This window comes from Pezoporus wallicus, unplaced genomic scaffold (genome assembly GCF_028554395.1).
Source record: "Pezoporus wallicus isolate ANWC-B61680 ecotype Strahan unplaced genomic scaffold, APGP_CSIRO_Pwel_v1 scaffold_7107, whole genome shotgun sequence".
Lineage (NCBI taxonomy): Eukaryota > Metazoa > Chordata > Aves > Psittaciformes > Psittacidae > Pezoporus > Pezoporus wallicus.
The window spans coordinates 3,050,164-3,078,083 of NW_026642114.1; the positions used below are offsets into that span (position 1 = coordinate 3,050,164).

The 27,920-nt window shown below is 52.7% G+C and overlaps 1 protein-coding gene across 1 annotated transcript in view; it reads right to left on the reverse strand.

Annotated features, from left to right (window-relative positions):
• Positions 1 to 16,818, reverse strand: part of PAPPA2 (pappalysin 2) — an 86,259-nt gene extending 69,441 nt beyond the window's left edge. Inside the window, exons 1-2 of the mRNA XM_057427046.1 lie at positions 16,326 to 16,818; positions 10,270 to 11,332 (exon numbers count right to left, since the gene is read on the reverse strand). Of these exons, the coding sequence (XP_057283029.1) occupies positions 10,270 to 11,332; positions 16,326 to 16,818 (1,556 nt within the window). The remainder of the gene's footprint in view (positions 1 to 10,269; positions 11,333 to 16,325) is intronic.
• Positions 16,819 to 27,920: the final 11,102 nt, after the last annotated feature.

Genomic DNA, 27,920 nt, shown 5'->3' on the forward strand with positions numbered 1-27,920 from the left:
AAGGGACATCTGTCCTTCTGCTCCCTTCTACCTTTCCCTTCAAAAATCTCACAAAGAAGAAATTAGAGAGTTCAGAGTCATGGCTCATTGCTTCTCCTCATCAGTGGAATAAGCAAAGGAGACAAATATTGCAGGTCACTGCCTGTGTCCATCCCAGTAAGGTGTCTCCTACTGCCATCCTAAGTACATCCATAACACAGTATCCCACCTGCTTGCAGCAACACTCACCTCCATCCCCTGAACCCCAAGAGCATGCAAGGAAGGAGCAACACTGCTGGCCAAGTGCAGACTCTGGGTGCAAACCCCAGGGCTTGTGCATGCCTGGGTGATAGGACCCTGCTGGCTTTGGCTTTCCACGTGCTCCCAGAACTGATCCCCTGACTCATGGCAGGCATGAAGGATGTTCAGACCATCACAGTGATCTCTGAAAACCCATCATCATTCCCCTAGAGCACGTGCCTGGCCATCTGTGAAAGCTAACAGTGTACCTAGCAAGTAAGGAAGCTACTGCACATCTATGGGGGCTGTAAGCAGGACATGGGAGCTTTCATGATGAGACATCATCCCTGAAAACAGGGAAACAGTAGTGCCTGGGGAAGTTCATCAGAAGAATTCAGAAGAAACAGAGCTAAAGATCCAGTTTTGAACCATTTAGGGGAAGGAAAGGAGCCCTAACAGGGAGAAAGGCAGTGAAGCAGCAGCTTGGGGAAGGAGGGGAGCCCAGCATCGTGCTGGGTGGCGAGGCTCCAAAGCCCAGTGTAGGCAGCATCCTGGCTCCAGTGCACACCAACATGCTTTGGAGAGACTTGCTATCCACCACGCAGGGTAAGTGCTCATCTTCCTTTGACAATGTTGATGCTGGCTGGTGAGACACTGGTGTTACGCAGAACATATGTGAGAGAGGCTGAGAAGTGCGGGGGGAAATGTTTGCAGCCCCTTGTGGTTTTGTGAGGCAGAACTCAACGGTGGCAAGTTATTCTAGATCAGTCTCCAAGCTAAACAAAGCCAGGTATGGTTTACTTTGTGCCTGGATTGTTTGCTTCAATGGAAAATAAAAAACATTCCTGGCCAGGACCAAGTTTTACAGCACATTTTGCCTATCTAAGGTTGCACAGATAAGCCCTGTCCCACCTAACCCACAAGACCAGACCTGAAAAATCAGCTTTCTCTTACATTTTGCCTGCATCAAAAATACAAAGCAACATTCCAGGTTCAGGAAGGTCTTAAGGCCTCTGCAACCAAGTCAGTGTCCTGAATTCCACTGCTAATTTTTATACCACAGTTCACAGTCTGCTGGAGGAAGGCAGAAGGGGTAAAACACAGGTAGGTACAACACTCCTGTTCTCCCCAGCATTGTATGGGCTTCACGTGGCTGAGCAGAGTCTCAGCACTAGGAGGCTCAGTAAAGCAAGCCAGACAAAGGGGAATTGCTTAAATAAGACCGTAGATTAACGCCTTGTGTTTAGCCAGGACCAAGCCGCTTCACCTCTTTTCATTAAATGCCTCTTTCCCATCCAGGGACTAGGAAGCAGGAGGCCAGAACCCCAGCATCAGCGGCAGTACCTCACTGCTGCATGACTCAAGGTTGGCAAGATGTCTGAGACTTCCGTGCCTCAGTTTCCCTGGCAGAAGATTACCCTTGTCCGCAGCACAGGCAGGTGTTTGCAAACCCACATCCCACTGCTGTTGAATGGAAAGTAAGTGCCTGGCTTTTCACCATGTTCGTCCTCCTTTCCCACCCATCATCCACAGTATCCTCATGTACAGGACAGATCTGAGGTGGGAAAGAGGAAGAGCTGTGAACTGGATAATCATGGTGAAGACGACCCTACAGTGCCAGCAAGGATGTGCCTAAAGCCTGTCTCAGCCAAAATGTTGAGTCTGATGCACAACAGACTCGACACTGTCTTCTGTGCCTGGTCTCAGGAGGCAGAGTACATGTGGAGCTCTGTGCTAGGACTAGTTGAGGCTGGAAAGAAGCATGGGATAAAACATATCAAGAAACAGCTCAGTCCCTCCTGAAAGAAGGCATGGATAGTGCAGGGGTGGAAGCCATAAGCTAGCTTCTGCATGGATAGTGGAGGCAGAGCCCCTAGCTTGAGATCATCTCCAAAAACTATTCTGGTGACCATTAGGTGACAAGCAAAAGTCAGTCTCTTCTTCACCCAGCCTCCCTGACTAGTAGGGCAGCAGAAAAGAAAACAGACACTGCAAGGCAGGGGAAAGATTTTTGATGATGCCCAGATGAGCCCGCAGCAGGCTGCAGTGTGCATGGCCATCCTTTAGAGGGGCAATTGCCTTGCAGCAGCAGGGTGGCAGAAGATGAGGGTGCCACCTTTCCAGTCTCTGGCTGGTCTCATCTGGTCAGACTAAAAGCTCCTGGGCACTGGCAGAAGGACAACCCTTTGACAGGACTGACAACAGTGGATGAATTTGCTGAGCAGGGAGGACACTCCCAGAGGCATTAAGCTAACAGCTCCTGGTTCCTGTGCAAGGGGAACCACATAGACCTGTGGTCAATAAATCCCTCTCAGACACTCTTTACCATCATGCTAATGTCATCTTGCTAAAAGATCCAAAGCTTTGCTACATTCACCCTAAACTTCTCACTAAAGAGCAAAAACTACTAGCCTCAATATGGATCAAGAGAGGGATTGAGACAGGAAGAGGAAACGAAATCTTTTCAAACCAGTCATCTACCCTGTCTTTTATTATTATTATTATTTTCTTTAAAAAAGCCCCCCAAAACAAGTCCCAAGCCTCCAACTTATTTTTAGGTCCAGGCAATTGTGTGTCCCAGCCAGAGCGCGGCGTGCGCAAGCCAGCTTTCTAAAAATGCCTTCCTTGTGGATATAAAAAGGACAGGAGATAATTTATTGGGGAAGTTTTGTAATGTAACAATCATATGTTAACCACAAACAACAAAAAACATCAGAGGCTGCCTCTGGTCCCCAGTACAGCCCTTGACAGGCTGCTGTCACAAAGGCTCAGCATCCTCGCCCTCCTCAAAGCCTCCCAGGAAAGTCTTCTGCCTCATGCCATTTTGGTGGGTTTGGGCTCTGCCGGAGCTGTTCCTTCTTGCCCCTCTGCCAAGGGGCAGTTTGATTTCCTAAATAACAGAGGCAGCTGTGCCAAGGAAAACTAAAAGCAGTGTGTTGGCTTAACGACTCCAACGGCCACGGCTCAGCCTGCCAACCCAAATGTGGATTAATTCATCCCAGAGACCCCATCAATGCCAAGCAGATGATGTCCCACAGGATGGCTGCTGAGCTCCCTGCCACTCTGCCGTTTCGATTCCTGAGGTCCCTCTAGCATGGGCAGGGTCTCAGCTGGTGTCCTTCACTTGTGGGCAAGGGTACAGTCAGATGGGGAGGAGCCCTGGGGAGAGCTGAACATCAGGACAAAGAGTGACACCCCCCACCCCACCAGCCATTGGACACACGCTGTTCCCTCACAATTGCCATCCTGATACAATCAGACCCCTTCAAGTGAGCCCCTGAGACAGTGGTGTTTGCTAGAACAATAGCTCACATCTGGGACAGCTGTTTTCCCCGAAAGCACCCAGGCTGCCTACAGCCGCTGGGCAGGAGTGCTCTCCCCTCGTTCACATAAGGATCATGTTCCCCCTCTCCCGCAGTCATCCCTGGGGAGACCTGACAGCTTCCTCGAGGCACATGGTGCCTTGCAGCTCCCAGCTCAGGAAGGCTTGCAGGAGTGAGTGAGACTTATCCTCCAGCAGAGGCTTATTAGAGATTAGCCCTCAAACCTTCTACCTAGGGCAGCAAAGGAGTGCATTACTGCACCCCTAAACATACAGAAGATTTAAGCACATCAGCTGTATGCTGTAGCTTGCTATACAGAGCAAGCTGCATTGTCTAGTACCAAAGTCAGGGGCTGGCAACCATCCCGTGGACCTGGACACCTCTACACTTTCATGTTCCTCTTCCAGCCCTGCTCCTCTGCTTCCCGGGATAACTCAACAGAGGTCTGGTCTCACCAGGATCCACTGTGATATGAATATTTCCTTTTATCTACCAGCTCATGCTGCTGAAGTTATAACCTCCCTTTCACACATCTTTATGAGACCAAAAGCTCCAAAGAAATCTTTGGCGTGCTCAACTCATAGCCTCATTTATAATGAAGTTTGGAAGATACAAAAGGCGCAAGGGCAGACAACTACTTCACATGGAAGGAAAGGAGCAGTCTTCACAGCAAACAAGGAACAAGAAATTAAAAATAGCAAACAAAAGACATCTTGCCAGGACAGCAGAGGCAGCAACCAAAGACTGACTACTGTGTTCCCCAGTAGCACAAATGTAAACACACTGCAGAGCCCACTAAGTCACACCAACCAATCCCACACTGCATGCATTATCTCACCACCCTGAGTCCCCCTTCTTGGGAGAAAAATCCCAGTGTTGGGCTCACCTTTGGCACAATGCACCAGATACTTCCTAAGGGGTAGTGTCACATGACAAATACTCTCCAATGTACTTTGAGAAGGTCAAAAGCAAGCACCTACAAGCTGAGTCACCCAGAAGTACATTAATATGGATATAGCCTCCAAGTCCCATCACAAGCAAGCAGCTTGATAGGCAACCTGCCCACCTGATATAATGGGCTCTACCAAGGACAATCCCTTCTATCCTTGCCAAGTTTTGAAATCATTAATCAATGGGAAAGCTCAGAGGGAGTGGGTTTTCCTACAAGGAAAGAATACATTTTTTATGATCTCAAATCCAACCACACTCATGAAACTTTAAAGCACCTACCAAGAAACCATCAAGCTTCAGCAAAAAGCCCTGTTTATTACTGTACCTCCCCAGTCCCAGCAGGTCTACTAGAGAGGAGAAGCAACAAGCTCAGAAGCCAGTGAATCCATCACTGCCACCTTTGATGTCTCCAAAGCATCCATCTCCTCACCATCACACTTCCAATCCCCAAGACCTGAGCCCAGCACCCGAGGCACCGTCTTTTGGAAACACCAGCCCTATGTGCAGTCATGGGGCTTTGATCTCATTGCAGCTACAGAGACATGGTGGTACAACTCGCATGACTGGAATGTTGTTGGAAGGTCATAGCAACCAGGAGAGGTGCCTGAGGACTGGAAAAAAGCGAATGTTAACCCAGTCTTCAAAAAGGGCAAGAAGGAGGACTCTGGGAACTATAGGCTGGTCAGCCTCACCTCAGTCCTTGGAGAGGTGATGGAATGGCTCATCCTGGAAGCCACCTCTAAGCATGTGGAAGTCGAGCAGGTGATCAGGAGCAGGCAGCATGGATTCACCCAAGGGAAGTGAACCTACCCGATTACCTTCTACAATGAGACAACTAGCTGGATAGATAAGGGAGGAGCAGTGGATGTTGTTTACCTGGACTTCAGCAAGGCTTTCAACACTGTCTTCCATGATATCCTCACAGGCAAGCTCAGGAAGCAAGGGCTGAACAAGTGGACAGTGAGGAGGTTTAAAAACTGGCTGAAAAGCAGGTCTCAGGGGGTTGTGGTCAGTGGTACAGAGTGTAGTTGGAGACCTGTAACTAGTGGTGTACCCCAAGGGTCCAGTATAATTTAACTTATCCATCAACGACTTTGATGAAGGGATGGAGTGTCTCCTCAGCAAGTTTGCTGATAATACAAAACTGAGATAAGTGGCTGATGCCCGTGAGTACTGTGCTGCGTCTTTCAGAAAAATCTAGACAGGTTGGAGAGATGGGCAGAGAGGAACCTTCTGAAATTCAACAGAGGCTTCTAATTTTGAAATAACATTGCACATACCTGCCCCCTTTCACCATGAGGAAGATCTGCTAAGGTCTCCTTTAGCAAGGAAAGATAGAGGGAAATTGAGCAGCTGATTTGAATGTTGTTTTACCATCTCGTTGGGATTAAGGTCTGGCCCCGTCATCTGTTGCCCCAACATGCCATCCATGCCTTACCTGCTTTCAATTTGACATCTTTTATGCTACCTGTCCAACCACATCCGGCTCAACATCTCCTGACAGTGGACTGCTTAAGTGCCAGAGTAATTCGTTCAGAGTAATTAGTTCATCCCTTTGGGAAAAAGGGATGTCCACAACAGACACTCAGTTCAGGTTAATCTGGATCAGCTTTTGAAGACAGCACTTAAACAGCAGGAGGCTCCCAAGCATCCTTAACCCAATTAAACACCCTTCTCTTAGGAAGGCCAGCTAAGCTTGCATTAAAACCCATCAAGTGTCCTGTTAATCAGGTACACTTTAACATCACAGCTGTGGTCATCCCAGTGGAGGCCACCAAGAGACTGGAGATGTCTCATAATTTTTCACCTCCTTTTGTCACTTTGGTTATTTCTGCCCTTACGTTGGGTAGTCAGATGAAAGGCCCAGCAGCTCTGCCCTTAACCACTTTGCTCTCCAGACTCCCCTCCAGTCTTTCTTTTCACATTAACTGTGTCACACACCAGACTCTCATTGACTAACTGCCCGAGGGGAACCCTCACTGAGTGTTAATTGCTGTTAATGAGCTGTTGTTGCTTTCCTTCTAAGAGCACCAATTAACAACAGCATTCAAGGCACTGCAAGAAGATGCATGTCTGCAGCAAATCAAGGCAAATTTTACATCAGACCCTAGCATTGCACTACCAGCAACTCCTGGAAAATGCTTTAAATCAGGGTGAAGGATGACAGCAGGCAGCTCTCCTGCCATTGCCTGTCTCCTTGTTGTTCATATGGTGGGTTAGGGTATATGAGAAATCTCTGACTTTCTTCCTATAGTTCCTGTTGTGGTGACCTGCAACACTCAGCTCTTCAGAGTTCTTGTCTTCCTCCAGCCACAAGCACATACTCCCACTGATGGTTTTTACACAGAGGCTGGCTCAGAACTTAGTGGGATTTATCCTGTCCCATGAGCTACTAGATGAGGTGCAGGAAGGACTTGGCAAGATGGCTTGATGATCTGGTGGTGTGCACAGTAACACTGCCATTGTTTCAGGATCATCCCCCACCCTAGAGCTGGGGGCAGTTCCTACCTCAGCTACAGCAGGGTCCACCCCATCAGAGCTTTATAATCCTTCTTTCCAAACCCCATTTTCCTCCCTTGTTAAGCGTTGGCAAGGGTATATGCTAGCATGAAGTGTGGCCCTGGAAGTATACTGAGATATGCACCTGCTAAGAAGTACTAGAGCTACCTCTGTTCCTAAGGCTTCTCCTGATTTTTCTGTCTCAAAGGTGCAGTCCAAGGAAAAGAGATTTTAAATGAGGGACGTGCTAAGATCGTAAAAACTTCTCATGAGCACTTAAGGTCATGCAAGTCAAGACAAGGTATTTAGACCATTCAACAGAATAGACTACATCTGTCTACAATGCTAGTAAAAAAATTGTCCAGTGTCTCTCTCTGATTCTCTCATTTGGATTATTTTTAGCTAACTAAGAAACATTCACATCCAGACTCCTTTTTGTGAGAGCCCTGAAATGAAATACAGCAGAACTTACTTACTCCATGAAAAAAGATCCCAAGGTTTTTGTCTTGCCACTTTGATCTGGAAGGAGATTTAGAGAGCAAGGTTTCCCTCTCCCCCAGCTCTCCCACAGCCTCAGCTCCCTCCTGCTCTCTGGCACATGATTCTCCAGCAGGTATGAAAAAGCCTGGGCATCTCAGTGGAGCAGCATCCAGCTTGCTCACTTACTCTCCTGCAGTTACAGGCCAACTGCTGCTGTTCACATCGAAGCACCTGGCTCCTATCGTGCTGCCTTTCCACAGTTTGTTAAATTTTATTTCACATTATTTCTTCTGTTTTTGCTTCCACCCTAAAAATCCTCCTGTAAGTTCCCCAGCCGCCCCACTACTCATAAATGCTCATTTAAGTATAATACCTTATGAGCAAATCCAGAGGAACTCACTCAGCTGGAGCTCTGTCCAAACAAAACCCCTTGGGCTAAAATCACCTTCTTGCGTATCTTGAGATTCATCCACCAGCCTTGGGGGAATGACACTGACCTGGCCATGCCTTTGTGTGAGATCAAGCTCACCTTCTTTTTCCCCAAACGCACACTACCAATTTCTAGTGGTTTTCCCACAGACAGATATATTCTTCCCCAGGAGCCAGGGTACCCTCAGCAGGGACGAGCCTAGGAAGGGTGGGTGTCTACCAGTATCTCTGAAGAAGCCAGCCAAAGACAGCTCAGAAGAGCTCAGCAGCAGGAGGATTCAGCTCATGCCCCATATTTCCCAAATGCTGGGTGCACCAGATTTTGCTTTTCAGAGCTTAGACTACAATCGATTTTGTCTTCTGCGCAGGCCAATGAGGTCTGCGGAAAGAAAATTGCAAGAGATTTGTTATTTCCCTAGTGCTCCCATTCTCCCATTCCTTTCCCACAGAAGCAAGGTTTTTGTTTTCTTTTGTTTTGTTTTCTTTCCCAACTTCCAGGGGAAAATCCTGACAAATGGAAGCCCTGATTCATACCAGCAAAAATTTGGCCTTTTTTAATTTAAGGTGGAGCCTTTCTTGTCTGAGGATGAAAACATTTCTCTAACTACACACAGAGGGCAAGGACTGAGCCTTTGCTCTGCTGAAACCAAAGCTGAGTGGCATTGGGTGCTCACAGCCATTATGAGCTGAGAGCTGTTGTGCAGGCAGGAGTGCTGCTCATCTCTCCTCTGCTCAGGAAAGAACTGGTACTCGCTCACAGGGATGAAAAACAAGGGTACAAGGGGGCACAGGGTAGCAATGGTGAGACTTTCAGAGGTGGAAGAGCATCTTCTTGGGGGGTGCTTGGGCAGAGGCATGGTTTGAGGCTCCATGGCTATAGTGATGCATTGGAAGAAAGGCTCCCCATTTTCCTCCCATGTTTTCTCAGATGACTGAAGGATATGTGAGAAAGGCTCAGGAAGGGAGGAAGGGAATTACTGCTCTTCTCCCATCACCTCTGCCTAAGCAGGGACACCTGTTTCCCTCCTCCTTCTGTGTCTCACCTGTGAAGCTGCAGAGAGAAGCAACAGGCTTGGGAAAAAGTGTTTATGGCTACAGCCTACCTGCTCATGCAGACCAGGGGAAAAACAATGAAGGGGAAAGAAGGAGATCAGAAATGCAATGTGCCCCTAAACCCCTCCCCTGCAGCTTTTCTCCCCAGATGCTGCCATCTGCACTGCACCACTCCTGCTCCGGTGGGCACCTCTGCCTGTCGCCAGGAGCCAGCAGCAGGGAATCAACAACTTTCCCTGACACTGAGACAGAAACAGCTTAAAAAAAAAAAAGCGCAAAAACCATGGCTTTTTTCCCTGTCTCCAGCCAGAAAGCACATTTGGCAGAGCCCCGCACGCTGGAAGCCATCAGCAGGGCTGCCGGCACCTCAGAGGCTCCAGGGAGGAGGGCAGGTGTGTGCAAACCACCAACTGCGCTAAGGACACGGTCCCCACCACCCCAGGGTCTCCCATCACACAGGCAGTTCCTCTCTCTCCATCCTGCTCCAGCTGCTGCTTCCACCAAGGGTGCACCAAGGGAGCAAGGGTCCCCTAATGCTGTGCATTGATGTTCCAAGAAGCAATGTGGATTTTGCACCTGTGACATGCAGTAAAGGCACATATCCTCCTCTGGCACCAAGCAGCCACCCTGTGCCTTTGCCTGAAGAAACAGATTTGGTCCCCAACCACATTTGGTTTTAAGATGCAGGGTTTGATCAGCCCCTACCAGTGCCCAGCCAAGACCTTATACCCACAGGTATAATTTCCTACAGCAAGATTCAGGGAGGCTCATTCACACTACCTCACTACCTTACCAAAACCTGCCACTCACACCTAGTGGTGTCACCTCTTTCTCCCCACCCCAGCACTCTTGCAAAGGCATTTGGGATACAGATTAAGAAATTGGACTGTTGGACACATCCATGGAAGGAAGGGAAGGGGCCTTGGTGCCCCTCCCTGCTGCATCCCATGCAGGGAGGTCAGGAAAAGCAGCACTGCACAGAGCTGCTCTGCCCACCCTCAGTCCTGCTGGTGCAATCCCGGAGACTGGCAGCTCTGCACTGGGAATACCACCGGGGAGGGGGGCTTCCCATCACAGACACTCATTTTAGGGGGAAAAACTCTAATGGCAGGGCATCACAGAGAGGTGCCACGCCATGTCGTAGGATCTACTGGTCGTCAACGGTAAGCATACCTGTCCCACGGGAAAACACCCTTCTGCCTTCTCACACTGGAAAATCACCAGTTGGAAGCAACATCCAGGTGCAGAGTGGTTGTCAGAGAAAGGGTGCACCCCATCCCTTGATGTGCCACCTCCCCATAAACCCCTCACCTACCTCTGGGGTGAATCAGGGTCGAAGCATGTCCGGGATACATCGGTGGCCTGTGGGTCGCAGCAGTCGCCATCATCAAAGTCATCCAACATGTTGTTGCACTCCATGTGGCAGATGCCATCACGGCGCTTCCAGGAGAAGCAGCGGCCTGGCCGGCGGCAGTCTCCACCATCATAGCCAGTCAGGGGGTGCTCGCACTCAGGGTCACAGCGCTCGTTGCCCACCTTGCTGGGCTCACAGCCCAGGAGAACGGCGCGGCGGCGCAGGGAGGAGTTGCGTACCTCCATCAAGCTGAGCTGCCAGGAGATGTTGTAGGGTCGGAAAGCTTCACTCAGCGCCCGGTGTTGCCGCCAAACCTGCTCCTGGCTGACTGTTGGCCGCCCACCGTCATCCTCTGCCAGGTTCACCACCCGGTACCGCACCACCTTCCCGCTGCGCAACGGCCAGTGCCGGTTGTAGTGGGAGACCAGCTCCACGTTGTCGCAGGCCGTCTGCCCGCAGGCAGGGGGGCCAAGCGGCTGCAGGACAGGCGATGGAGGGGATGGCAGCACCCACTGCTGGGGGAAGGCACCCTCCCGAAAAGGTGCCCAGCGCTCCTCTGGGGTGGCAAAGCCAGCAGCCAGAGCCAGCCCTGCTGCCCCCCTGGCTGCCCCCTCTAGGAAGGAACGCTGGAGATGGGTCTGGGACAGGACACCCTGCCACAAGGCTAGCCCGGCCAGGTGTCCCCGGAAAGCATGTGCAGTCCCCCAGGCGTCCCCCCCCAGCAGCAGTGTGCGGCAGGAGGCCATGAACGCGCTGTGCAGGGGTCCCCCCTGCCCACCAGCACGGCCCACCCGTGCCCCGTCCACGTAGAGAGTCATCCACCGCCCGTCATAGCTGGCAGCCAGGTGGGTCCATGCCTCGGGGCGGTATCGGTGGTACGCAGTCACCTCGGTGGCAGTGGCTGCCCGGTCCGTGCGGAGGGAGAAGAAGAAGCGGGCATCCTTCTTGCCGCTGAGCTGCAGGGCGCGGATGCCCAGAGCCCAGCCCTTATCGCTGGCTGTATGTGAGCAGTTGTCGAAGACACCTGCAGTGGGGACAGGGATGGGGATGAAGAGAGAGGAGAGCTGGTGAGCACTGGAGAGCATTGCTGCTCCTCCCCAGAGCATAAGCCAGGTCCTTGGCAGTGAGACAGCTCTTGGCAGGGCTGTAGGGAGCCTCCTGATGCCACTGCCACAGGTAAATGAAGGTGGCCAGAGGCAGGGCAATGGGTGCTGCACCTGGGGTACCCCCATAATCATTGGGTAAAAAGATGGAGAAGCCAGGAGAGATGGCAGAACTGGAGAAGCAGGATGGAGAGGAGAAGAAGAGAGCGGATGAGAGGAGAGGCCAAGGAGCAAGGCATTTCTGCTCTGCTCTCCATAGGAGCACTCCTGTGGAACAGGATTAGAGACTAAGCTTTTTATCTGCAGGCCAAAGCTTTTAAGAATTAGAGCACATCAACCCAAAGCAAAAAAGCCTCCTTCAGGAATACTTCCCCAACAGCTTCCGGGAAGATTTACAGCTCCGCTTTAAATTCCAGTTTTCCTCCAAGTCACACATCCAGTGCAGGTGGGTGAGGGTCGGAGAAGGAAGGACTGCCTCCAGTTGAGTGGGTGCACTCCTCAGCCTATAAGGCTTCCAAAGCATAAATCCATTCTGGGGAACAGCTTTGGACTCAGCTTCTCCCTGTGCGCCCAGTGTGCTGCACACCTGTGTTTTAGGCTGGGCAAGAGCTGGAGCTTTGCTGACATTCCCTGAAACTTAGGCTGCTGAGTGGCCAGAGTCAAGACCCAGCGGCCTGCAGGCACTGAATGCCCTTGGAAATCAATGGCCTTAAGGCACTTAAATACCAACAGGGGCAAATGCACCCACTGCTCGAAATAAATGCTTCTGGGCTCCTAAATCACCATAAGGAGGATGTTCATGCAGATCATCAGCTAGGGCAAATGAGCTTGAGGGCACACTTCGCACCCCACCAGGGGCACCTTCTGAGAGCCTCCAGTTCTCCCATTCACCAGCCCAACAAATCACTTCCAGCTGCAACTGTGCCTGATGCTGACAAAACCTGCTGCCATGCCCAGAAGCCCTTTCTTTTTTGTATTCCTGCTGCTGTATTAATGATGCTCCAGCTGGCTCTTCCCTGCTGCGTGGGTTCTCCTGCCCCTCACTGTGCCACTCCTATTGCATGCACTGCCTGCCCATCTCCATGGAGTCAGGGCATCACAGGCCAAAACAAGGGACTCCTGCCTTGTCCTACTGCCCTGCCTGTCCCTTCAGGTGCTCAGCATGACACGCTAGGGAAACTGTACCTGTCCCTGTCACTGCAAAGAGGACAGCAGAGAGGCAGAGGGGTAGAGCAGGGGGATCTCCAGAAAGAGCAGGATCTCCTGGCTTTCATCCAGGGGATGTGACTGAAGCCAGGTTACCATGACCCCACATTCCCCTGCCAGCCCTGATGAACATGGCTGGCCAAGGTCAGTTCAGCCCTGCTGCAACCCAGGAAGCAGCAACCCTCCCTCCATCTATCCCTTTCACCCAGGGCAAGATGGGCTGTGGCCTCTCAGACATCCCACAGCCGTAACCACCCTGGGCACAGATCCCTGCCACCACTCACTACAAAGGCAGCCACGCACAAGCCTCTGTGGGCGGATGGGCTTTGGCCAACTCTTGTTTTCTTGTGGATTGTGAAAGGGAAGCAGAAAGACCAGGGGAAGCTGGGACAGGGGGAAGGCAAAAAGCGGGAGGCAGGCAAAGGAGACTTGCAGGCATGAGAAGGCAGAACTGAGGGGTATTTTGGGGCTGGGTGCTGGCTGAAAGGGGCTTAGACCTGCATGCTTGAAAGCCATCTTCCAGTATTGGTCCTCACTGCGAAACAAGGCTTGATACCTCCTCTCTTAGAACTCATACATTTCACCTTGAAATAATTCAGAATGCCCCAAATTTTATTAAACACTAAGGCAAAAAAAATAGGGCAAACATGCCAGGGGTAGCAACAGCCTCTGTGTTGAGTGCAAGTTAGCATCCTCACAAACCCATGCTGGAGCCAAGCCAAGCCTGGAAATATCTGGCGAATTCAAAAACCTGCCAAAAGAACCTTAAGCGAGCCTAAAACCAGATCTGGAGATTTCTTCAAAGGGAGGAAAGTAATACCAAGGTCAGCTCTACAAGAGGGGCTGGAAAACCACTACAGCAGCAGCTGGTGCTTCCTAGACATGGCCACGCATACCATCTCTGGCACAGCAGCAGTGAAGGAACATGCAGGCAGAGCAGCACATCCCACAGCCAGGAGCCACTGCAGAGCAATAAGCAGAGCTATCCAGCACCAGGTCCTGGCATCTTCCTAGGGCCTCCACAAGAAAGCACCAAAGCCCTAGTTTAAAGGCCCTGCAGTTTGCCTAAGAACATAGTATGTTGTCTTGGGGAAACCCACCAGCAAGGGAAAGAGCTGTTTGCAGAGGAGGTGCAAGGGGATCTCCTCAGCACCTGTAAGTGCAGCTCTGCCTCTGATCCGTCAAGTGGGAAAGTGAAGCTCTAACCTGGTTTGTGATGTTCATCAGTGCTTAGGGCGACAGATTTTGGTTTAAAACAAGAGTTGGCAACAGTGCAAAAAAAAAAAATTAAGAGAAAGGTGTCTACCAGGAAAAGTGCCTGGTGGAGAAAAAACCTCCAAAGAGATGAAGTGTGCAGCTTTGTAAGGGCCACACTCAAAGCAACGTCTCCCATTGGGCACTGGCCATGGCAGGGCACTAGGGTTGCTCCCCAGCAGAAATCCCCCCACACAAGAGGAGCTAAAAGGGGTGAACAGCCACATCCAGGATGGCCCTAAGGTGAAATGTGACATCTACAAGAACAAAGCCTCAACTCCTGACACTTCAATCCAGCCAGCAGTCACACGAAGCAACAAGACAGCTTACTTTGCCCGGACAGAGCTGCTCAGCCTGGCCCTATTTCCCAGGCAGTGATGCTGGAAGGTGCTCAGTTTTTCCCTTCTTTCCTCCTGCTCTCCCTCACACATGGACACCTGGAGCATCTCCAGCTCCTCCACAGCTTTGGACCACTCCATGGCTCAGTCCCCTCTCCACTGACAGAGCAGGAGCAGAAGATCAGAGGCAGGCTCTGCACCTGCCAAATGGCTAGCAGCTGTCTGCATCACCTGCTCACATGAAATGCCGTCAGCAATGGTCTGTCCCCCTTTGCTACCCACACCTGGAGCCCTGCAGTGCCGGCTGCAGGGAGGTGGTGGGAAGGGGACAGTGACTCAGACAGCAGGAGGTGCCTGGGCCCGACTCAAACCCTGGAGCATGGAGGACAGGCAGTATTACCCGAGTGAGTGCCAGTGTTCACAGGAGTTGCTATCAGCACTAACAACCATCCCACCCTCTGCGAGGAAATCAAAAAAGAAAGAAAAGAAAAAACAAACCCAAATCGACAAAAATCCACTGGCTAGCTGGGAATAGTAAAGCCCAACACCTGCAGCCAGACCTCCACATGCAAACAGCTGTGCTGCCAATGCAATAGCTGGGAAGTGTCCTCTGTGCATCCTGAGCTGCTGCCTGCCACTGGGGCAGCAAGGACCCTGGTGGGACGGCAGACAGCAAAGTGAACACTAGGTAGGTTCCTTGTACATGGTTACTTTTCCCCTCTGCCACCCATCCTCTAGCCTGTCATTCCTACCTCCTCCACAGCAAAGATGCAGCTATCTCCGCTACAAGCCAGGGAGATAAATTAATGAAATAGGCTGGGCAGCGAGCAAAGCAGAGGGAGGTTCAGAGAAGTGATTGCCAGTGGAGGGAGAGTTAGGGTAGAGAGAGGATTTCCCCAGCCAGTCAGCTTGGCTGGGGCAGCACAGAAACCCGGCAGCCCCCACTGTGGAGACCCCAGATATCCCATGGGAGCAGTACATCCTGGCGCTGCCACCCATTCCCAGCCCTGCCTGACATCATTGTGCTGCCCTGCCACAAACATCCGTACTCCAGGGCTGCATGAAGCAGCACTGCAGGAGATGACATCTGCCCCACTCCATGCCCAGGTGCCAGTCCTCTTTGTCTCCTCATAGAATCATTTAGGTTGGAAAAGACCTTTAAGTTCATCGAGTCCAACTATAAACCTAACACTGCCAAGTCCACCCTAAACTGTGTCCCTAAGCACCACATCTACACCTCTTTTAAGTAACTCCAGGGATCGTGACTCAACCACTTCCCTGGGAAGCCTGTTCCAACGCTTGACAACCCTTTTGGTGAAGAAATTTTTCCTAATATCCAACCTAAACCTCCCCTGGCACAACTTGAGGCCATTTCCTCTTGTCCTATTGTTGCCTGGGAGAAGAGACTGACACCCACCTCGCTACAGCCTCCTTTCAGGTAGTTGTAGAGACCAGTAAGGTCCCCCCTCGAGCCTCCTTTTCTCCAGGCTAAACAAGCCCAGTTCCCTCAGCGACTCCTCGTAAGACCTGTTCATCACTTGGTTGTTTCTTAGCTCAGCGGGGTGAACGGGTAATTCCCGGCAGCAAAACACCTGAGGCCGCCCTCTGCCCCGAGAACCGCTCCGCAGAACCCTCGGCGTCGGGGGACGCCGGGACCGGGGCCGTGCGTGCGGTGCGGCTGCCACCGTGCGGCCGCGGGAACCCGCCGGGAGTCCGGCCGGGCCGGGCAGGGAGCGGGGAGCCCCGGACAGACCCCGGAGTGTCCGCGGCGCCCAGGAAGGAAGAGGGAGGGGTGTGCAAGGGAGGGTCTGGCCGAACGTGTCCCCCAGAGGGACCTTCCAGCTTCCGGCGGTAGGAGAGGGAGACATTAGGTAAGAGCCGGGGGGGGCGGGCGGGCTGGAGGGACGGGGCGGGGGAGAAAGCGAGGGGAGGGGATGTTTTAGGGTTTGGTCTCAAGGGAAAGAGGAATGTTTCACGCCTAGGGTGCTGAGGACACGGGTGGGAGGGTGGGGTGTCACCTGCCACAGCGGAGAAGGCAGGCGAGTCCCCCAAGGGGAAGTTGGGAGTGTCGGGTCCCCATCCTTCCCTGCCTGCCCGCCGGCGGGACGGGGTTTACCTGCGATGATGGCCGGGTTGCTCTGTCCGCCCTCCGCCTTCACCCACACCTCCAGGGTGAACTCCTCCCGCGGGATGTCGGGCAGCGCCTCTGGACGCGCCGCCAGCTGCTCCCGGCCGCCGGAGAAATACAGCGCGGGCAGCGGCCGCTCCCGGAGGGGGCTCGACACCTGCGGCCCCCGGTCCCATTGCCTCTCCCTCCGGACCTGGCCGTCCGTCTCGGCCCCCGGCTCCTCTCCGCCTCCCTCGGCTCCCCGCGGTCTCCGGCCCCGCGGTCGCCCGGAGCCCGGCGGAGCGGCAGAGCCGAGCCCCCCGTGCGCGCCGGGACCCTGCGGGTACAGCCCGTAAGGGTGATGCCGGGGGGCGGCACGGCGGCTCGGCGCCTCCACCCCGCAGCCGGAGGCCAGTGGGGGGTCGGGGGGCCGCGGGTACCCGCGGGCCAGGCTGAGCGCCGTCAGCAGCAGCGCGGCCAGGGGGGCCCCGCCGCGCAGCATCTTCCTGGGGCACAAAGTGGAGGGGGGGGGGCGGCCCCGGGGGAGGGGGGCGCTCAGGGGGGCGGCGGGCGGCAGCGCCGGGGCATCCTCCCCCGGAGCCGCTGCCCCCAACTTTTCCCCGGCACCGCTCTCCTCCCCTCTGCTCCTGCGAGAGGAGGAGGAGGAAGAGGAGGAGGAGGAGGAGAAGGAAGGCGAGAGCACCGCGGCAGGGACCCCCCTTCTGTCTGCAGCCGGGGTTCCCAGGGCACGGTGGTCCCTGAGCGGCTCTCTGCGCTGCCCGGATCTGCCTGCGGGAGCGGGAGATGCGTTAGACGCCCTTATCTAGAAAGCCCCGAGGCGCTCCGCTCCCCCCCACCCCCCACCCCATCGAGGGGTGTGGAGGGGGGGGCTGCCTTATTTAAAGATGATTATGTCCAATCTAATAAACCCCGAGCGGAGCATCGCCCTCCCTTCCCTCCTCCCTCCCGGGCGCTGCTCAGGATGCTGACGGAGAGGGGATGCGTTGGGTCCCCTCTGCATCTCCTCCCCGCCCCCGGGACTTCGGGCCAGCACAGGCAGCACCTGCCTGGTCCCTGCCGTTATCAGCGGTTGAGCCTGGGCTGCTCTTAGGTTGCCCCAGCAGCCTTCCCACAGCCCCGCTCGCTGCCGCTCTCATTCCTCTGCTTGGCACTCCAGCACTTGGTTTCTTTTATTTTCTTTTCCTTTCTTTCTTCTTCTTCTTCTTCTTTTTCTTAATTGCTGTTGGGTTTTGTGTTCTTTGGTTGTTTTCTTGTTTCGGTTTGGTTTTTTTTTGTTTTGTTGTCTTTCTAAAGTTGAAACGTGCCCGTGTTTTCTGCTGTTGTAGCTTGCGGTGTGATATCTGCCTGAACACCTCACCTCCATCACCTAGGGGGGGAGCAAAGGAAGGTGAGAGGAGGGGATACCCCTCTTCAGCCCTCCCTCAGCGAGGGGAGAGGTGGTCTTGGGCTAAGTGTGTATGGAGGAACCACCCTCAGCCAGAGATTTTGCTGCCTTTTCACTCCTTTATTTTTTTCCTTTCCTGAACAGCAGTCCTGTCTGTCTGAGATGTGTGGAAAGGTGGGATGGAGGTGCCTTATCTGAGCAAGATGGAAAGAGCCACGTTCAAAGCCCCCCAAAATCCCTCTTGATGAAACAAAGGAGCAGGCATTGGTGTGAGATGCACCTCACCTACCATCGTGCCAGAGGGTATGGCACCGGTGCTGCCACGGGAGAGCTGCTTCAAGCATATGGGTGAGAAAACAAGCCCCTAAAGTTTCCTCTTGGTTCCCAAGATGCCGTTGCACCAGTGTGCGGCGTGGGAGACTGGGAAAACTTCAGCAAGGAGATTCAGCAAGAAGAGATTTTTTTCTTTTCATTATTATTATTATTTTACATATACTTCTTTTTGCACTCTCAAACACTATCTGTGGCGGTCAGTCTGAAGCAGGGTTGCCAGCGAAAGCTGGGAGGCCCCTTCCAGGGTACCGGCTTTCAAACCAGCGAGGCAGGAGAGAAGGGATTTAAGAACAAACAGCAGGAGCTGGCTGCATGGGGTTGGGGTTGGGGTTGGGGTTTTTTGTCTTCTCGAGGTGGGAGGGTGATGGAAGCGGGGGGGCTGGTGCTTTAGTGGGGGAGGATAGAAAAAGATAGTTCTGGAAAAAACTTGAGGGTTAAGAGGGGTGAGCACAGTGCTCCACCAGCCCCACAGGTAGGAGAAAGGTAGGTGTAAGCATGTGGAGAGGTAAGGGCATGGTGAGGCTGGGCTGGAGGTGTGCAGAGGGGAAGATGCAGAGGGTGAACAAGGCCAGACAGAGTAGGAATGGCTCATGCAAAGGAGCTCAAGCAGCTCCCAAGGACCTTTGGGGCGTGAACCATGTCCAAGGACAACATGAACACCTATCCCTCATGGGGAGGTGGTGAAATGAGGTCTGTGGCTCTCCTGCCTGCACCGAACACACCGGTGCCCATCTGCTGGCAGTGCAGGTATGGAGGTGACCCTGCTTGGCACTTGGCACTGGTGAGGTGGCCCAACAGGAGTATTATCCTGGGGCCAACACCAGCAAGCATTATGCGTGTTCATTCAGGAATGAACTGAGCTCCTGATAGCCCTGTCTACTAGGGCCTGATAAGAGAGGATCCCAAGGGATGGCTTATTTTGAATGGTAGTGACCTTATTAAGCTGTTATTAATCATCTTGCCACACAACATCATGCCCTACCCCGTCATCAGATCGCATACTCCAAAGAAGCAAGACCACAAGACCCTCAGCAGCGTGTGCTGCCATCAGTAGTGCTGCCTCCTCTGGGACAGCCTGGTTGGGATGAATCCAGCATTGGAGCAATAAAACCCTCCAAAAATGCACCCAAGTGAGGCCTCTATATATAGGCTCTGGCCTGGACTAAGCTACTCACTTGACAAATGACACCCACAAACAAATAGCTCTGCTGTCTTTTGGGCTGGTACACTGCAGGAGCTGCAAAGCCCATCAAGGAACCTCCTTTTTGGAGGGGAGATAGGCAAGAGCAAAGGAAGGCTCCCTGCCACACCAAGCCTCCGGCTCCCCCTGCCCAAGCCTGGCTGGATTTAAGGAACCACCAGATCAGGCAGCCGAGTGCATGAATCATTACCCAGCACTGGCTCCAGAATCCTCTCCATCCACATGCAGGCACGTTCCCCTTGCAGCTGCTGCTAAGGTGGGGCCCAGAGGAGGTTAGTGAGGCTGGGGAGAGCAGGACATGGGGGCACCTCACCAGACTGGGTCAGCATCTGGAGAGCAGAGACACCCGGATGCTGTTCTCATCCCAGCACTACTGTGGGCTAGAGAGTAAATTCCTGTGGTCTGGATAGTTCTTCTTTGTTTAAAAATAAATAAATAAATAAATAAAATTGGGGCAATTAGCTTGACCAATTTGATGATTTTGCTGCATGTAAAGTGAAGACTGGCCCTGGACTTGAGGATGTCAGTATGGTGGCAGTGCACCCTCAACATGTTTTCTGTTTCTCAGGGAAGCCAGCTGGGCATCTGTTAAGAGATCCCAGCTCAGAGCCAGGCTGCCTTGGCTGAGGAATGAAATGGCCCTGCATCTTCCAGTGATCATCCCAGGCAGGATCTAGCTGCAGTTCAAATCTGTTGAAACTCAGGAGTAAGATAAAGGACGTTGGATAGAAAAAAACGAAGACAAAGTGGTGGCAGAGGGTAGGTAGGTTTGGTTGAATGTTCCTTGTCCCTTCCCCATGCATTGTCCTTCCTGGTATGTCCCCAGACTTTGGAGCCTCTGGGCTGCAGGTGTCTCCAGTCAGAGTTATCTGGGGTGAGGACTGAATCAGGCAGACTACCAGCGCTAGGCAGGGGGCCCATGTCAAGCCCCTGGCCAGGAGTCTCTGGAAGGAGGCAGGGGGAAGGGGGAAAACCCCATCAAAGTGAGATGCTGAGGCAGAGCATTGGAGTGACCCCAGAACAGGGGTGGGGTTCCCAGTGCAGGGTCAGCCCATGCCAGGGGAAGGTGAAGAGCAGCATTTCAGCTGAAGCAGAGGCAGAGCTGTGCTGTTCCCCATGGCTGTCAAAAGCCATCAGCAAAAGCCTTCCTTGCCCTCCACTCCTCCTCGGGAAACCTCTGGCGATCTGGACATGGGAATTAGGGCTCCAGAAGAATCCAGCTTTTTTGTTCGTGGCCCGGCAGCAAATCCCATGAGCCTGAGACAGCAAGCCTCAGCAATCAAAGCCACAAGCGTCAGCCAACCCTGCTCAGGGCACAGCCCCAGCCTTCCCTCCTGAGTTTGCCTGCTTTTCCCAAGCAGATTAGGAATCTGTTCAAACGCACAGGACCCCCAGAGGTCAGAGATGCTGGCCTCCCGCACCAGAGGTTTGCCTGGGAACTCGCTGAGTTTCCTGCTTCTGGTAGGTCTCTAGATAAGCCGTGGTGTGAGGTTGCTGTCAGTGCCAGTGCCGGCAGAAGTCCCCAGCCAACACTGAAAATCCAGCAGCAAAGCTTTCCATCTCTTGCATGTTTGTGCCTTGTAGTTGGGTACATCTTGTAAGGGACAAGAGACAACCAGGCCCACCCCCCCCCCCCCAGCCTCTCTCACCTGGATTCTCCAAGGTCTGACAGTAATGCTGGGCTCCCCACAACCCACACCTAGTATGAGTTCCCCATGCTGTCCAGTTCCATGAGTTTGGTGACAACAGGTTCTCCAAGCCCCTCTGCTGAATTCATCTATACCCACCTCAAGAATTCAGTAAGCCATGTACACAACCTCAACTCCTTTGGCAACAGAGCCAAGGAATGAACTTCAAATAATAGCAAAGAACATCCAGCTAAGGATATGGCTGCTCCACATCCTCACACTCCTTATCTGCCTACTCACCTTTGCTCTGAACCATGCAGCCTGCAGACTGGGTGGCACTCCCATGGCTGCAGAGATGGTAAGAGCCCATGAAGGATGCTGGGGCTTTGAAGGCACTTTGAAGCTGGTTTGGTGTATCACCATCAGATGCAACTATTTTGGAGCAGCCTTGGATGTCACACTGAAACCTCAATCTGTAGCAGAGCTGTGGTGTGCAGGGCTCTTGCAAGCCTCCAGTAAAACCTATTTACTTACAGTTAGGAAGTGAGGACAATGCAGATACTCAGCAGAACACTTACATCTCTACGTAGGGAAGACATTGTTCCCTACACAATAGCCTCCAGGGGTCTTTCCGCATCCTGGAGTTTTGCACTTCACCAAGAACTTGCAGATGACAGATTAAGACCATCTAGAGAACAGAGCACGACCTTTGCCAGATGGGATGTCTCAGATACTGAAGATTATTCCAACTGCTCACAAAGGGCAGGAACTTACCTGCCTTTATGTAATGTAGCTCCTCCAGCAGCCAGCGAGGAAACAGAGCCACCGAGGAAAAACGTACATGAAAAAGCAGGGGAGAAAGGGAATCAGCCTCTCACTTCCACTACACCACTGTCTTTGGGGAGTTTCAGCCCCATTAAATTGGGTTGTTCGAGTGCATCTCCATATTCTGCTGGGTGGGAAGTGTGCCAAAGAGATGGGATGGGAGAGGCACAATGCTGCACAGCTCCTGTGGCAGCAGCAGAGGCAGGATCCTGGAGGAGGAGGTGAGCTCCGCAGGCACCCATGGGAGGAGCATATTGGTGCAAACAGAGCAGGGACAGGCTCAGACTTCCAAAATTCCACCCCAGCAGAGCCAAGATCTGCTGTCAGGAGCTCCAGGAGAGCACCACACTCATGGAAGCTCCAGCAATAAATCCAGGTGGAATAATTACATGACCTTGCTGCATATTCACCGTTCCCGTGTCCGTGTGAACATGTTTGCTAGTCCTCCCTGGATGCGCTGCTCACATGATAGCATCTCTTCCCTAGCTGAGCATGACTTTCCTTGCAGGAGTGTCAGAGCAATTACTTGTACAAACATGCCTCGCCATCTCCAGATAGCCTTCGCTCTGCCTCTTGCATTTATATACACTTCCCATGTGTCACCCAGACAAAAAAGCCATTTACTAGAGCCAGTTGATAAGACACGGAGTGAACAGGTATCTGAAGGACGATAGGAGGGGGAAAGGGCTCGTGCCACCCTGGTATGGCAGCTTTGCAGTTGCAAAGCTCAGCAGCTCAAATGCCTGAAGACGTTTTAACATCTCTTCATCTGACCTGAGCCAGGGAGCAGGTGCCGCAAGAAGAAATGGAGCAGGATCAAATGAGCACATTGGCTGGGGTGGAGGCAAAGGGGATGTATCTTTTAACTTTGCTGCCTCTGGCCTTAAGGTAAAGCAATTTGCTGGTCCAAAACATACTGTCATGGTGACACCTTCTATCCTGCTCCTGGGCCAGTGGGAAGAACCCGCTTCGTAACCTGGCAGTGAGCAATAAAAAGAAGCATGAAAGAACCAGACTCCACTCCTAGAAGCTGGCTAGCAGGGCTTTAAGTATTTGGGAGTTGGATAAGCTCACCACAACAAGGAAACACCTCTGCTCTCTACGCTCACTGTTAGCAGAGACTTGCCAGAAGAGCCACAGGCAGGGCAGCAAGGGGGAGGAAGCCACGTGCCAACAGGCAGCTCGCAGCCTCCAGCTTGAGTCTGTGCCATGGACCTGCACCACCCAGTTTATTCGTGTCCCAGCTCGGGGCAGGTTGGAGCCCTGGTGAATAGTTGAAAGAAGCGATAAGCACGCACACACACATATGCTCTTCTCAAGCAGGAGAAAAAGGTGGCTATCTCAGGCTGGTGAAAAGACTCCTTTTGGTTATTACTGGGGAAGGAGATCAGGACATGAACCCATTATCCATACATTATCCAGCAAGTTTCCAGTTGCTTCTTAGTTTGGTTGCTAAACACTGCGCATATGACTCTGTAATGAGTTTGGTTTTGCACCCCTGTTGTTGGAGGTGCCAGCAACCCTGGGTGTCCATACTAGTGGCATCCTGGTACCTGTGAGCCTACACAAGTAGTGGGAGTGGGAAGCACCAAGAGAGTTGGTTCCCCCAGCCTTTGCAACCAGAATGGGTACTTTCATTTCCTGGAGGACTGGCACTGGGATGTGTATTCTGCCACATTGTACTTTCTATGAGAGTTAGCTGAAACTCATGTAAGGACTGGAATCTTTGGCTTCATGCTCCTGAGCCTTTAGCCTTCAGTGTCTCTAGCAATGGTTCACTTCCTTGGCCCATTCAAAAGCACAGGCACATCTTTTGAGGAGGTCTGGCAGCTCCACTTCTGAGACGTTTGTGGCATTTTCCACCTGATCCCAGCCCTGGTGACACTTCAAGACCATCTCAATCCAGGGTGCTCACACGCACCATCGCTATTGAGCAGAGAACGGAAAGGCATGGGCACAAAGGCATTTGACAGGCCAAGTCCTTGATGCCAAGGACAACCCCTTCCAAATAAGTATCTTCCTGCTAAAACTCACTGCATATTTGTAGCCTGCTCTTGTAGTCTTTATCTTGGCTCAGCCAAACCTAATTAGCTCTGCTAGGCTTCATCTCTAGGTCAGGTTTTTCCCTAGCTATTTCTGTGGCTTTGTTTGGAGCTGCAGATGGACGAGTGATCCCTGCTGTGCCAAGAGTTACACAGGGCCATCTCTGAGCTCATTCCCGTGCTGCTGTCAGAGCTGGCCAGCAGCACTTCCAGCTTCTGCCAGCCTCACTGCGCAGGCAAGAAGCACAAGAGAAGAGTGGGAGTCTTCGTCCAGGGTGAGCCAGCAAAATCAGTAACATCTCTTTGGGTGGGTACAGACTCACCAGGCAAGGTTGTTCCAGGTGAGCATGGAGATGAGAGGATATTTGCTGGCATGCCCTTCCTGTGAAAGCCTCCAGCTCCTAAACCTCTTGCTCAAGTCCCTTGCAGCTCAGTGTGTACACCCAGCATTATCTCTTTCCTGCAGCCCACACCACTGCGCCCAATGCTGCAGTTCCACCAGCATCACCCAGAGTGGTCTTTTCCCTTCTTGTCTTCCCCCAAGCCCTGGAGATCCTGAAAACTCACCATGTTCCACACTGCTCCCCACCGCAGGACTGGGAGCACTGGGCCAAGGTTCAGGAGCTCCAAGAATGCAGCAGTCCCTTGAGCAACACCTGCTGCCCATCAGACTCACCAGAAGAGTCTGTGATGGGCGCTGCCCCTAGCCAGAGCGCAGCTCTCCAGCACTATAGGGGACTGAGGAGGAATGTGCTGCTCCACGGTCTAAAGTATCTGGGATGAAGGAGGACAAAGTTAAAGCTTCACCTTGCTGGGATATCAGCATATTGGCACTCATGTGACCTTCTTAGTTCAAGGTGGTTAGCAGCGCAGAAAACCTCAGGCCAAACGCATCCAGCAATATCCCGTAGTATAGATAGAGTTGCTCCCGTAAGGAGCCATTTGGCAGCATTGCTGTCGCATTCCAGGTTGCGATTAAAACAGAAAGACCCATTTGCTGATATAGAAAGTGCCCCATGTCAGTTGCCTTGTTCCCCGGGAAGGTGGTTAAACTGCGCTGGGGAACTGCTCTTCCACCTGCTGCTGCCCATGGACTGAGACAGGCTCGTGGCTAGATGGCGCGGTTTTTTGCTAGCCCTCTGCCCTTGCAGCACTGATTTCTCCTGCCCAGTTGCCAAAGCACTACCAGCAACCTGGAGGCTGAGACATGGCCCACCCCGCCATGAGGCCACCATGAGCCCCCTGGGGGCTGGTGAAACCCCGCAGCGAGGGAAATCCTCAGGTGCCTGTGCCCAAGGCAGGCAGCGGTGCAGGCACATGGCACACGCCGAGCCGCGCCACCGTGGCGGGGACCCTGGCACCCACCCGATCCCCGACGAAGGTGCTGCGGTTCTTGGTCTCCCCCCAGTGACCAGACCACATATAACAAAGCTGCCCGTCTGGCTCTCGCTCGGGAGGTTTCCAGCCCCACGAGCAGAGCTCCCGGCTCCCAGAACGGGAGCATGATTACCAGGTAATTATACTAATAATTATTTCCCTGAATCCGCCCCACGGGTGAAGCCCTCTCGCTGGCACAGCAGCTTGCCTTTGCATTTTCAGAAGCAAGACCCTATTTCCCCCCACACACCAGCACTGCAAACGTATATATTCATTCATTGAGACTGACACCGCTGTGGCAAATGACCTGTCAACAGATTTACAGCAGGAAGTAAGTCACTGCCTCTGAGCCTCGGCTCTTAATGTAATTAAAGTCCTCTGTTTGGAACTCGTTGCTAATTAATATTCATGCTCTGTTCCCCATCTGCCATTCCCACATTTCTGGTTCCTTCTGAGATTCATCAGAGGGTTATTAAGGCAGTGAAGGAGGGGGGTGGTTGGTGGGAAGGGGTTGGATCAGCTTTTGGTAAGGGAGCAGAATTACACCCAGGACCCTGGCTGCTCTGGGAGGGGATGGCCAAAGCATTGCGCTGGCTTGCTCCATTGCAATGGGGGGAAATTAAAGGATGAATGAAGAAACAGATACCATTGGCTGGCTCCCAGTGTCTTTCAGGGCTTACTTCAGCCCTTGGAGGAAGGCAAGAAGCATCTCTGGAGCTGGGCTGCCAAGGACAAGCTGGTAGCTGGTGGTGGGAGTGAAGCCTAATTGAGATAGCGCCTAATTGCTGGCTCTTGTGGTTTGTCATGGGGGAGCAGCCATGGAAGCCCAGCAACATAAAACAGACCCACCAGTGTGGTTATTTCGGGGTGATGGCTCAGAAGGAGTTTCTTATTAAGCCATATTCACCTGGGCATCTGCAGAGAGGGCATGGATGTATGAGGTGTTCATGGGCACCAAGAATTTGCCCAAGCCCAGTGTGGAGCATGAGAGGATGTCTGCAGGGACACCCTGGCCAGCTGCTTTGGGTGAGCACAGCCTTTGCAGTGACAATACATCAGGTGCTCCTGTTAAAGTAGATCATGGGATGCCCCTTGACCTGGGTGGGCACTGAGAGCTTGCCCTGTACCTGCACAGACTTGAGGTCTTGTTCTCCTCTATGATCCGCAGCTGCTGTGGCATTTCCATGGATCCTGACAGGATGAGACACCCATGGGAACCACCACAATTCCTGTGCCAAAATCACTGAAACCAGACACACACTGTCCACCTCTCTGGGTGACAAAGGTGTCTCCATGTCACCGGCTGAGGACCTGGTGGATGCCATCCTGCTGAGCACACAGGCTGCTGTGTATATATGCAGTGCTCTGCAGCAGGAGAAGGCCAGGCTAGAGATGCATCCCCAGTGGTGGCCCTGTATCACCCCATCACTCCATCTCCAGATGCTGGAGATGCCAGAGCTGAGCATCCTTTGAAACTAAGGGCACTACATGCATTGCAAAGCCTTTTGAAGACTCTCCCTTCTCCTAGGATGCAACCATTTGTAACTGGTAGTCTGTGGTCAGTGCAGACAAGTAGGAAATGGGAAGGCAGGTCTTGCAGCCAGCCCCTCTCAGCAGGAGGATGCTGCCCCTCTCATCTTCCTGGGGATTTCTTCCCCAGGAAAGGTGGCATGGGGACCTGGAATCACAGGATGGAGATTCCCAAGGGACCAGAGGAACTGTGACTCTCAGCCAAGCCCCACGTGCTGGGAAACACTGTCTCTGTCGCAAGAGCACTATGAGTGGGATTTCCTCAATTAACTAAGTCCATTTCAGGTGGCTTTTAGAGCCTTAAACACAATTGTAGGGTTTGAATCGGATGCACCCTGCTTTGAAAGCTGAGTCCTGCTGGCATCTCCTGTTTGTATATGAAGAAAGTGATTTATTCATCTGCCTAAAGCACAGTTGCTCTTTGACCATCCATCCATTATCTTTATCTATCTTGTCCTAGTTAGGAGCTGAGCAATCCATCTCACCCAACCTAATGTATGCCAAACGACTCCACGAGCCGCCGCTCTCTGAGTGGGCTCTGCCGGCGCAGATAGCGTGGCCCTGGTTTCAGCAGGACTAATGCAATTGCACTGACGTCAACAGGAGCCACTCACCACCACCTCTGAGAAAATTTAAGTCTAGGATGGGCAGGCCTGAGGCAGGCACCGAAGGGATCCACGGTTGTAATCGGGACTGGATCTGCTACCAGCTCACCGTGCAACATGTGGACCATGTGCCATTCGCACAGAAAGAGCCTGTTTAACTCAGACACCTTGTTTCTCCTTGTTAAACTGCAAAAGGGCACAGGGATTGCAGTCCTGGGGCACCATCTCCTCATTTGTGATGAAAAGACCTTGCTGATCCTGTGTTGCATGAGCATGAAGAGCGGCAGCTGCACCCAGGGTCTCCAGATGTCTGCCTGGGACATGGCAGAGGGGCAGCACCTTCTGCAATCAGACCTCAGGGGGCATTGCAGGCGATAGCAGGCTGCAACCCTTCTGTCTCCTGGGGGAGAGAGGTTCCTCACCTTGTAGAAAACAAGTGAAGCACCATGGAAGTGTTCAAGTGCAGGTTGGGTAAGGGCTTGAGTATCCTGATCTAGTGGATGATATCACTCCCCATGGCAGGGGAGTTGGGACTAGGTGATCTTTTAAGGTCCCTTCCAACCCAAACCATTCTATGATCTATGACCATGAGAAATTAGCTCATAAAGTATGTTGCCACCTCTCTTCTAATCTTTCATCAGGGACAAGCAGTTGTGCC